The sequence below is a fragment of the Gigantopelta aegis genome, chromosome 11, assembly GCF_016097555.1.
Source record: "Gigantopelta aegis isolate Gae_Host chromosome 11, Gae_host_genome, whole genome shotgun sequence".
Classification (NCBI taxonomy): Eukaryota; Metazoa; Mollusca; class Gastropoda; order Neomphalida; family Peltospiridae; genus Gigantopelta; species Gigantopelta aegis.
Window position 1 is genome coordinate 14,450,994 of NC_054709.1, and position 13,175 is coordinate 14,464,168.

The following is a 13,175-nucleotide window of genomic DNA, read 5'->3' on the forward strand; positions in this document are numbered from 1 at the left end:
CAGAGGACATATTATTTACTTCGTACATATTTGATGCACCTCGAACTTTGACATGAAACTTTCTTATTTGGCAGCATTGGAGTTATCTCCCGCCATCCGGCTATGATTGTGAGGCTACTTCATACGCGCGCTTACTTCTGTTATCAAAAATGTTTCGAGTGGGGAAAACTTCGTAGAAAATGTGTAGACCAATATCGGAAAGTGATGGCAGAATTCTAGTACGTCGTTTGGTATTTGGAAAACAAGCGTGAACCGTCATGCGAGTGTGTGCAAATCATTAAATGAAATTGGCGCCATTCCTTTGTGCTGTCGTCTGCTCAGCAAAAGCGTATTGAATCTGTGTCTGAAAAATGGTTTGGGAAAGTAAAGGAGTGTGTATTTATTGGCGTATGGGGGGGATATTTGAACATGTTTTGCCCAAACGAGTTCTATGGATTACATAGGCGTACGGACTCCCATTTATATAAGTGGGTGGAGGCTGATCTGTTCCTCGAATTAAACGATATTCATATTATCATTGCTACCAAACTGCTATATAGGGTTACAAACGAATCACTCAGCATTTTTTCTTGGATTACAACTAATATTGTGGGAAGAATGATGGAAATACATGGGGGAAAGGTTTCAGGCAAGTTCATTTTGCCCAATCTCTCTCTCTCTCTCTCTCTCTCTCTCTCTCTCTCTCTCTCTCTCTCTCTCTCTCTCTCTCTCTCTCTCTCTCTCTCTCTCTCTCTCTCTCTCTCTCTCTCTCTCTCTCTCTCTCTCTCTCTCTCTCTCTCTCTCTCTCTCTCTCTCTCTCCCTCCCTTTCTCTCTCTTGGGTACATGTATATGTTATAATTATATCCAATGTACTATTATATTATATGTATCACGTGTAGACTACAATTCTGCCTTTAAAATTATTCTCAAATAATAACTATGCCCATTTATGTATTATTGCTATTATTATATACCATACTTAATTTTTATATGTATGTAAACCACCTCCATGTATCACCGTTTGGTGATCTGAGAGAAATAAAGTTCTGGAGCCAATTTCACAAAACATTGTAACTTTACGTCTGCGATTAGCAGTTATACCGGTTATATATTTACAAGTGATTGGCATCTATTTCACGCCAAAAAGTACATCATTAAAAAAAACCTTGGTGCATTTTAAAGACGAAACAAAATGAAATATGTGTACTTCTAACTATATTTATTGTACTGTAATAGTAATAAGAATAGTGGTTTAGTCGTAAATTTTCGGTTTACGTGCAAAACTAGACTTACGATTTCTTGTGTAATTGGACCCAGTTATATAACCGTTCATTTCAAATTATCTTGGGTGCCAGTCGTGTCCCTGTGCCTACGGAAATGGCTTAGTAAGTTATGAAGCATGATTGCAAAAGTTGATCCCCTTCAGATTTTGCTTAGACGTCGTACAAAAATGAATTCTGTGATCTTCCCACAGCCACGGTCCAAATCACTGTTTGTGTTAGGATTTCACATATGTGCGGAAGCCATTGTCTTGTTTATTTTCCGCCTATATGATTTATGGTATAATAATTTGTCAAATATGCTTTGTATGTTATGGGTGCATTTGTACGTTAGTGTGGGTTACCGGGAGCACTAAATGAGAAGACTACACGAGTAGTCGTTAGATACCATTTATCTTACGAGTTGTTTTAAAACGTATCTAATGTGAGATGGCCAAGTACCTTTAATGTTAGGATCTGACTGTCAACTGTCAACTGCCAGCAGAAGGTTGTCCAACTCGATGGTTGCGTTGAGTTGTGAAAGCGCTGAGACTAGCATTGGGCGTCGCCTTTAGTTGTAATGCGCGCTCATACTAGCAACAAAAGGAAAGTTTGTTTTATTTAACGACGCCACTAGAGCATATTGATTTTTTATCTTATCATCGGCTATTGGACGTCAAACATATGGTCATTCTGATACTGGTTTTTTTTTTAGAGGAAACCAGCTGTCGCCACATAGGCTATTCTTTTACGACAGCAGCAAGGGATCTTTTATTTGCGCTTCCCATAGGCAGGATAGCACAAACCATGGCCTTTGTTGAACCAGTTATGGATCACTGGTCGGTGCAAGTGGTTTACACCTACCCATGGAGCCTTGCGGAGCACTCACTCAGGGTTTGGAGTCGGTATCTGGATTAAAAATCCCATGCCTCGACTTGGATCAGAACCCAGTACCTACCAGCCTGTAGACCGATGGCCTACCCACGACGCCACCGAGGCCGGTAGACTAGCAACAAATGTTGGGCCCGATTCCTTGTTTAAATCGTATACTACGGCCGTCGTAGAAGAGGTATACGACGAGAATCGAGTTGTAAGAGCGCTCAGACTAGTAACAGGGCAGTCGTAGAAGTCGTGACAGCAGAAAGTTGGCCAACTTTGTGCTGGCAGTTGGTAGCATTACACTCTGTCCCGGTGTAAACGTATTGCACGCATCCCCCACCCCTGGACGCTATCACATCCCCCACCCCTGGACGCTATCACCTAGGAATGTAAGTCCAGTAGGAACATCAGTAAAAACATACACAAACAAAACAAAGAAGCAAAAACAACAACAAATAACAACAAATAAACAAAAACAAAACAAAACTACCCCATAACATATCAAATCAACGACAAATAAACGAAAAAAAACCAACCCGACAACAACAACAACAAACAAACAAAGCAAAACAAACAAAAAACAACAACAAAAACATATTTAAAAAAACAAGAAACAACAACATACAATAAAACGAGGTATAAAAGACTACAGTTCCAACAGGAGTGTAAGGACAACTCTTCCTAGGTACCGAGTTCCGTACCAGACTTGACTTTCTTCTACGCCAGGGCATCGAACCCAGCTACCTCACTTTCTCGGAGCTATGTGTATGTGTATACTTTTACATTATAAATGTTCTGTGAGCCTACTCTATAGCAAAATTATGAAGCTGTTTCTCCAGAAAGAATTTGTTACTGTGACATCAACTGATCAGGCCAGGCCATAGGGCTTAACGTGCACATTCAGAGCAAGCTGTTGTAGCGCACGCCTGTCGTGTGTGAATGTGTCGACTTGGGCCGACTCCTCCGTCCAGGACAGGAAAAGGGTTTCGGGTGGGTGGGAGGAGGGACCGCCCGCGCTGGGGTCGCTAGTGGGCGGGGACATTTGTGGTGCTATTGATTAAGTCCAAAATATTATGAGGTAATTTGGCGCATAGTTTGGAACGGAATATCGAAAAGAAATGGAGCTATTTGAGTGATTTTGACTTAGTTTGCCGATCCTGCCTGTGGGAAGCGCAAATAAAAGATCCATTGCTGCCTGTCGTAAAAGAGTAGCCTATGTGGCGACAGCGGGTTTCCTCTAAAAAACAGTGTCAGAATGACCATATGTTTGACGTCCAATAGCCGATGATAAGATAAAAAAACATCAATGTACTCTGGTGGCGTCGTTAAATAAAACTAACTTATTCAATGGTTTTATAGCAAAATCGCATGTGCTGATTGTAGTAGTACGTGTATTGATAGTACAATAAATAAGACTGAAAGTGCAAATGTCTCGTTGCTAAAGCAACAGTCTAGGCTAGCCGAAGGTTACGTCTGTTTTGGGAGACCTCTAAATAAGGGCTGAGTTCAGCAAACATAAAGTTGAAAAACGTTCGCTAGTCTGGTTTATGCGCTTCACGTTAAACCAAATGACCACAGTCAAATGCGAACGTTTGCGTCGCTCGCTATCGCCGAACACGGGGAAAATACAAGTTTCACAGTACTTTAATACCGTAACGTGTTCATGCGACCGAATGCTGTCTATCGCGCGCTAATAGTTCTGATGTTTGACAGGATAGAAACCAGGTCAAACTAGCACTGTTCAAAAGAACTCGCACCCCGGAACACGCCGTATTTCATATGTAGTCCTCCCTCCCCCCTCCCCCCCCTTTCTTTCTCTCTCTCTCTCTCTCTCTCTCGCTCTCTCTCTCTCTCTCTCTCTCTCTCTCTCTCTCTCTCTCTCTCTCTCTCTCTCTCTCTCTCTCTCTCTCTCTCTCTCTCTCTCTCTCTCTCCCTCTCTCCCTCCCTCCCTCCCCTCCCTCTGTCTCTCTCTGTCTGTCTGTCTGTCTCTCTCTCTCTCTCTCTCTCTCTCTCTCTCTCTCTCTCTCTCTCTCTCTCTCTCTCTCTCTCTCTCTCTCTCTCTCTCTCTCTCTCTCTCTCTTTCTCCTGCTTTACTGGTAAGGAAGTATAATATATATCGGCAGCGGGTGTTTTCTAGCAACTGTCGAAATTACCACTTGTTAGAAACCAAATAGCTGAAGTGTTGTTAAAAAAAAACTTTCTTTACTTTCTCTTTATTTTTCTGTTTTTCAGTTACATTCATTTCATTTAAACTTATGTTCGTGCTTATATCCAATTAAGGTTCAAGCACGCTGTCCTGGGCACACACCTCAACTATCTGGGCTGTCTGGTTGTCCAGGACAGTGGGTTAGTTGTTAATTGTTAGTGGTTAGTGAGAGAGAAGAGAGTGTAGTGGTCTTACACCTACCCATTGCGTCGTTAAAACTCGCTCCTGGTGAGAGCATGTACCGGGCTGCGAACCCTGTACCTACCGGCCTTATGTCCGTTGGCTTAACCACGACACCACCAAGGCCGGTTTTCAGTTAGAGTCCGAAGCCTCGTTTCATGTTCGTTTTCGGACTATTTTAGTTCCGTGTAACAACACACCTCAGAAGTGGGCGGTGTGCGGCATGTCTTAATCGTTTCCTTGGTATTTGCTTTTCAAAGGTTACGCTGACAAAAAGTTAACCCGCCTATGTATACACGACATGCCATCACTGAGGCATTCCTAACTGTCTTCGTGACGTAGTTCCGGCCCAGCCCATCATGGTAGCTAATAGACACAAGACAGTGTTGAATTCTATTTCTTAAATATACTCAACAAAAAAATAAAATAATAACCTTTTAACCTATTTACGGCGCTTGCAATTAACATTGCAACAAAGCAATCATTTTAGATTTCATGTCTGTCCAGGAGAGTGGGTTAGTTGTTAGAGGGTGTAGTGGTCTTACTCCTACCCATTGAGCCCTTAAGAACTCGCTCTGGGCGGGGGCCGGTACCGGGCTGAGAACCCTGTACCTACCAGCCTGTAGTCCGATGGCTTAACCACTGCGCAACCTAGGCCAGTGTTTTAGATTAACGTTTACGCCACAGAGCAATCAGTTTCGGTCATGCTTACTTCATTGGGTCATATGGCTTTGACGTCCGGGTCATCGCCGTGGAGCAGCCAATCAGATGTCTTTAAAGTGAAAATCCCAAATCAATGTCGGAGAGCGCCAGGTAATGTCCAAAACCTCACATCGGTTTTCTATTCAACGGGTGTGTTAAAGGGACATTCCTGAGTTTGCTGCACTTTTTAAGATGCTATCGACTAACAGAAACTTTTTACCGATTTTCCTAAAATATTGTTTTTGTCGTACGTACGAAATTATTTGAAGACAAATCCAGTTTGGGCTTCTTACAAATATTAAGACGACCAGAAACACATTGAATATGCAAACACTGATATTCTAAACAAGAAAATATATTTAATATGTAAGTTTAATTTTAGAAATATTTTATTAGTCGGAAACATCTTACAATGCAACAAACTCAGGAATGTCCCTTTAAGAAACAAGAGCCTGCGACCCATGGCACATCAGGTAACTGCTCTACCATAGACCTCCAAATACTAGTAATTATGTATGTGTCATCGTCAGTGATATAGACCGGCCTCGGTGGCGTCGTGGTTAGGCCATCGGTCTACATGCTGGTAGGTACTGGGTTCGGATCCCAGTCGAGGCATGGGAGTTTTAATCCAGATACTGACTCAAACCCTGAGTGAGTGCTCCGCAAGGCTCAATGGGTAGGTGTAAACTACTTGCACCGACCAGTGATGCATGACTGGTTCAACAAAGGCCATGGTTTGTGCTATCCTGCCTGTGGGAAGCGCAAATAAAAGATCCCTTGCTGCTAATCGGAAAGAATAGCCCATGTAGTGGCGACAGCGGGTTTCCCCTCAAAAATTGTGTGGTCCTTAACCATATGTCTGACGCCATATAACCGTAAATAAAATGTGTTGAGTGTGTCGTTAAATAAAACATTTCTTTCTTTCTTTCGTCAGTGATATAATGCTCGAACAAAATAAAACATAATTATCTATTCTATGTGCTCCTGTATACACCAACATTGTGCCTTAAAACGGAGATGCTTCGGGTTATATGTATAGGTTGCATGGCACCAAAGAAGAGAGTTCCTTGTTAAAGTTCGAGGTGCACCATCAAATATTTACGGAGTAAAAACAGCTGTGGGTGTGATTGGTAGGAATGTGTGACATTGATTATTTGTGCAAATACTGTTATCCATTGGCTTTAAATAAATACACTTTTATTTGTTATACAGTTGTTATGCAGTATATACCAGAGGTTGAAACTAATGCGGGGTACCCCCAAAAATGGAACTGCAATTTTCAGCAAAAATGACGGTTGTTATTAAAAAGATTAATTAAATCTCTTAAATGGTACGCGACCCCCCAGTTTCTTGCAGGTAGATTAGATGTGAGATGTGCCACACTTTTTATTGCTGTACTTCCTGGGTGTGTTGAAATGCTGCTTTTATCAGTTTTATTAGTAAACGTTAACATTATCGGCAGTAGGAATTGATTTGGTCTAATAGAACCGTTTTCGATGAGCGGATCTTTAGCCTACATTCAGCCTCGGATATCCAGGATTTATTATCTTTGCCCTTCTGGGCGTGGGTCTAACTCAGTCGGCCGAGCGCTCGGCCTGAGGTGTTTTGGTCATAGGATCGAATCCACATGCAGGAGTCTTTCTCTAATTTGACACACACACACACACACACCACACCTCCTCCCCCCCCCCCACCCCCACCCCACCCTACCCCCCATCTCAACTAGTATGCGACTAGTATAATATGTGCTGTCCAGTTTGTGAGAAAGTGTATATACAAGATATTTTGCTGTTAATGAAAAAAGATAGCATATTTCCTCTAAGATTATAACAGTTAGCAAATGCTTAATATTCAATAGCCGTTGATTAATAAATCAGTGTGTCGGTGTTGTTAAACAAATCTAACTTTAACCTTTTTCTGTTGCAACTGTTCGGGGGTTTTTTTGTTGATGAAATAAGAATTATGTTTTATTATCCCAATTTAGTAAATCCATCTAGGACTTTATCAAAAACCCATGAAAGATGATATCGCCATCTCTGTTTGCGTTGTAATGATGTTGTCACGATATTGGTTACATCCAATTAATGTTTGGGGTGGGACGTAGCTCAGTGGTATAGCGCTCGCCTGATGCGCGATCGATCTAGGATCGATTCCCGTCGGTGGGCCCATTGGGCTATTTCTTGTTCCAAAGGCCGTGCATATAAGGATCCCTTGCTGCTAAGCGAAAAGAGCCCATAAAGTGGTGACTGCGGGTTTCCTCTCTAAATAGCTGTGTGTGGTCCTTAACCATATGTCCGACGCCATATAACCGTAAATAAAATGTGTTGAGTGCGTCATTAAATAAAACATTTTCTTCCTTCCTATTAATGTTCAAGAACGCTTTCCTGGGCACATACCTCAACTATTTGGGCTGTCTGTCCAGGACAGTAGGCTAGTTGTTAATTGTTATTGAGTGAGAAGAGGGTGTAGTGGTCTTACACCTACCTACCCATCGAGTCGTTAAAACTCGCTCTGGGTGGGAATTGATACCGGGCTGCGAACCCAGTACTTATAAGCCTTATACATGTCCATTTATTTCATTTCAACTTATTTTCGTGCTTATATCCAATTAAGGTTCAAGCACGCTGTCCTGGGCACACACCTCAGCTATCTAGGCTGTCTGTCCAGGACAGTGGGTTAGTTGTTAGTTGGTTAGTGAGAGAGAAGAGGGTGTAGTGGCCGTATTACATTGAGCCCTTAAGAACTCGCTCTGGGTTGAAGCCGGTACCGGGCTGCGAACCCTGTACCAGCCTGTAGTCCGAAGGATTATCCACAACACCACCAAGGCCGGTGAGGTAAGGACATTAAATGGCTCGTCAATATGCATGTATACAACAAAGCCGTTTTCTACAACCCTACCTTAAATGTTAATGACTGTTGTTTGTACTGAATGACACCCAGGACGGAGAAAGTCACGACTATTTTATCTACTTCAAAGAAATGTCGTAAACTTTAAATTAGTTGTCAAGCAATTGCAATTCTTCGCTTGTCGGTGAGAGAAAACAACAGTCTGTGTAGCATCTCTCTCTCTCTCTCTCTCTCTCTCTCTCTCTCTCTCTCTCTCTCTCTCTCTCTCTCTCTCTCTCTCTCTCTCTCTCTCTCTCTCTCTCTCTCTCTCTCTCTCTCTCTCTCTCTCTCTCTCTCTCTCTCTCTCTCTCTCCCGACGCCATATAATCGTAAATAAAATGTGTTGAGTGCGTCGTTAAATAAAACATTTCCTCTCCCTCTAAATTTCTCTCTCGAGATTTCTCGCTTTCTACAACTCTCTTTGCGCCTTCAAAGTTATGCTATTTTTTGCATGGTTGTTCCATGACTCATAAGGGTATTTATTTGCACGCTTCCACCAGAGAACTGTTCAAGCACTACTATCTTGGGCACAACTTCTGACGTCGCCGCCAGCGAGTTCTTTCAAAGACAATTAAGAGCCAATGATTTACCAATTCCTCTTTTATCACTTCAAGGTCTTCACAGTGACCACTCTTAACCCATCTCTAATCCTCCCCCTCTTGATCCGTCCACCATGCGCTCAGGCCGATCACGTCATGGAGAGGGAAAGGACAAAAACAGCTCTATGACATTTGTGACGGCTTGGACAATGTCCACACCGGCTTCTCCCACCAACAGATCCGAGGTCTGTGCTGTCCGAAGAGCTGATCCCAAGAGCAAATCGCCCTAGCCTTGATCTCGACTGGCCAGGTTAACGCACATACATCATTTTTTGCACCTTGTTGTTAGGTAAACAGTATCGAATTAAATATGTGAATGGCCGCTGTTGTCTCTTCGTGACGCGAAGAGCATTCTTCGGTCATCCTCGGAGATGACAGTGCAGGGCCAAACCAATCGATAAACTAATGTTTAACGAGAGTCCACGCTGTTTTAATTTTTATGTTTATTCGTTAAGTTAATAACGCCTCGTCTATTCAACAGACAAAAAGCTTTCATTAGCGTGTGTATATCGGCTATTTCGTGTTACCAAGACAACGCCCTCTGTCATGCGCCAGGAAGAAAAGTGTTAAATTAAAAAGCATACTTACTTTCGCCACTTCCGGTCAGAGTCATGTATTTTTGAGATGTTAGTAAAAAAAATGTATTGTTATTATATGATGGCGGATTATTCTTGTATTAAAGAATAAAATATTCTTTAAAATTATCTGGAAAACTATAAAGCAATTCACATTACAATCTGTTCTGTTGTACACCCATGAACCAAAACGTTAACGCACAATATTACAAGATGAAATGTGCAAAATTTAAGCTTACCATTGAACAATACAAATTGTTAATAATTCTTCCCCAATTATTACATACTCATAGAATTGCAATCAAACAATTGCATTTACTGACATCAACATATGTGAAAATCTGTATGTAATGCTTTTCTAAGGTTTCTGTCATTGTTAAAGGGACATTCCCGAGTTTGCTGCAATTTTTAAGATGTTATTGACTAACAGACTTTTGAACGATTGTAATTGCATATCAAATATATTTTGCAATCTAATTAAAATTAGCTCCACTATTACATGTGGATCTAACAGCAGCCCGTTGGAGCTCATGTCCAGTTGACCTTTCATTCGACCAATCAAAACCTTACTTGCAAAATCATGCCAGTGAATTGAAAAGAATTTGAAAACATTCGGGTTTATGCCGAGGGTATACGAAATGATTCGGGTGAATTACGAAGTATGCCGGAAACTAATTTCAATATAAAATTTTATATAAAAAAAAAAAAACGTGATGGTATAGCCATAAAATCTGTTTATACTAGTATACAATCCAGAGTTTGTTACTGTACTTTTCCCCCTGTTTTTTCAATGCTGAAATAGACCAACAAGTTCGCCTATTGCATAAATAGTATTGACCGATATTTTTAGAATTTGTATGCTCCCGAATAACGTTATAAAAGGCGAAGTGTAATTGGTCGATATTTAAATTGTTATTTATAAATGAAATGTCACCTCGACATGGGAGTTCACGCAATGCTGGTAGATCTACTGGTGAGATCAGATTGATATATTTTGTGCATAAAATATTACTGGCTATATATTAAACGTGTTTCTGGTCGTTCTAATATTTGTACTAGGTTAAATTTTATTGTATTTCCTAAAATGTGGGTTTTTTTTCGTACGTACGAAATTATTTGAAGACAAAATCCAGACACTGATAGTCTAAATAAGAAAATATACTTAATATGTAGAAATATTTTATTAGTTGGAAACATCTTACAATGCAGCAACTCAGGAATGTCCCTTTAACATTTTAGTATTTTTTTAAGTTTCTGTTAAGATTGTTTTATGTGTATTCATTTGTATGTGTCGGCATTGGTGGCGTCGTGGTTAGGCCATCGGTCTACAGGCACTGGGTTCGGATTCCAGTCGAGGCATGGGATTTTTAATCCAGATACCGACTCCAAACCCTGAGTGAGTGCTCCGCAAGGCTCAATGGGTAGGTGTAAACCACTTGCACCGACCAGTGATCCATAACTGGTTCAACAAAGGCCATGGTTTGTGCTATCCTGCCTGTGGGAAGCACAAATAAAAGATCCCTTGCTGCCTGTCGTAAAAGAGTAGCATATGTGGCGACAGCGGGTTTCCTTTAAAAAACAGTGTCAGAATGACCATATGTTTGACGTTCAATAGCCGATGATAAGATAAAAAATCACTGTGCTCTAGTGGCTTATTTTAAATAAAACAAACTTTATTCTTTTTTTCATTTGCATGCATTTATTGTAGTAGTATAGTACTAAATATATATGGGGGGTTTTATTTTAAATTACCAATGTTTCAATGTATTGCTGGGAGCCTGGTGGAAGATTAGCTTGTGCTAAACCTGTCACCCTCATTAAATACAGTTATTATTATTATTCTCTGAGGATTGCGCCTTTGCGTTTCAGTACAAACGTTGACTATGGCTACGTTTATGCGAATCGAACGTGTTTTATAGTGATTTTGCATCACCACTCGCTCACTTACTTGATTGTGTTTACGATGTCTTTTATTCTGTAAAAATAATCCGATAGCATTCAAGTTTCTGTTGTTTTTGAAGAGTATATATACAACGTGTATCTGATCGTCCTAATATTTTAATAGCAGAAATCTTTATTTTTAATGTTGTATCTATTGTCGTACGTTTGACACTGGCAGGAGATACAATCCACGCCTTGCTATCAAAACATTTGGTAGCAAGGTAAACAACGATAAGTGGCGTTGTGGACATCTCTGTTAGTAAAACAAAAGAGTTTGTGCTGTTTAACGACACCACTGGACTCTGTTAGTAAGTCAACCACTTTCTGGATGATTTATGTCTCATTAACTGTGCATACTACAGCTTGTAATGACCATCTTAAATGTGTGACCGTTGTAATATATTTCTTGCAGGTAGGGTAAAAGACATTTAAAAATTAATAATAAAAAATTTCGAAATAAATTTTAATTACAGTAAAGATTCAGATAAGTATCTTCTTTAGTGTCTAATTGTTTTTCATAAGAACAATTTTGAGGTTTTACAAAATAATTACATAAATAAAGATATTTACTGACACATGATGCAATGTCTATTAAAACGTTATAATAGATTTGATATAATTTTCTTAAATTGAGGTATTTAATTTTGAATGGCTAAAATGCATAGTTTAAATGCCATATGTATTGAAAAGGTATAATCAAATTATAAATCATCAAATCCGCTGCATGTTTCATTAGCAGCAAGGGATCTTTGTATATGCACTTTTCCACAGACAGGAAAGCACATACCACATCCTTTGACCAGTTGTGGTGCACTGGTTGGAAAGAGAAAAAAAACCCAATCAGTTGAATGGATCCACCGAGGTGGTTTGATCCTGCGACGGAAGCACCTCAGGCGAGCGCTCAACTGACTGAGCTTAATTCCGCTCCCTTATCCGGACTACAAGACAGCCATTGCATTAAAATCGTATATCTGGGAACTGGGAAACTCTTTACAATGCAGTTAAATGGATGTTTTAATAATGTCAAGACTGCTACAATAAAACACTGTGTCTGTAAGACTAATTGGGGGTGGAGGTAGGGGTTAACACCTTAAAGAAACCAGGACCAGCACAAGACAAACGTCTGTGAAGATATACATATAGGCGATGGCAGGCATTCGTGAATCCCTGGAAAAACTAGTGATGATATCAGGTGTTCGGGAAACATCTCCATGTTCTGCCCTACACCTTGTAGATGTGAAATCCGTTGTCTTCATTTAAACGTCGAAAATCATACGCAAGTGTTTTAACAAAAGATGTAACAGTATTTACAAGTTTTTCAAGAAAAAGGCGAAAAACCATGTATACGTGTTTCAAGAAAAAATATGCAGAAAATCTTCAACAAGTGTTTCATCAAAGAAAAATTATAGGTTTTTTGTTGGGGTTTTTTTAAAAGAGAAACTGTATGAACAAGGTTTTCAGAAAAATAGATGAAAATGTATGTACATGTGTTTCGAAAATTATGAAACGGTATGTGTAAGCTTTTCAGTAAAACGATGAAAAGTATACATGTACAAATTTTCAACAACAAAAAAGGTGGGAAAGTACATACAAGTGTTTCTACAAAACAATGAAAACGTAATGTAATGTATAAGTTTTTCGACCAAAACAGGGAAAAGTATTACTTTTTTTTTCAATAATAAGAACACGGTTTTCAATAAAAAAAATTTAAAACGATAATGAACGCGTGTGTGTAATTATATATATATATATACATATAGGGTATCGTATAAAAAATCATTCTAGACATTGATGAGTCGTATCGACTATGCAGGCAAAAATATTATTGGTAGTAAATCTTAAGACAAAGATTAATTTTAATTGTAGAATGCAGGAAATTGCATTTCACGGCATTTAGTTTTCAAAACACAATTTTGGGGGAGCATACCCCCGAATTCCCTACGAACTTTGCTTTGCGCCCTCAATCTC

The 13,175-nt window shown here is 39.9% G+C and overlaps 1 protein-coding gene across 1 annotated transcript in view; it reads right to left on the reverse strand.

The window, feature by feature from the left end:
• The window catches only part of LOC121385036 (neurogenic locus notch homolog protein 1-like), a 29,049-nt gene extending 19,745 nt beyond the window's left edge, over nt 1-9,304 (reverse strand). The window contains exon 1 of the mRNA XM_041515573.1: nt 9,280-9,304. Coding sequence (XP_041371507.1) covers nt 9,280-9,304 — 25 coding nt within the window. The remainder of the gene's footprint in view (nt 1-9,279) is intronic.
• Between the last annotated feature and the right edge of the window lie 3,871 nt (nt 9,305-13,175).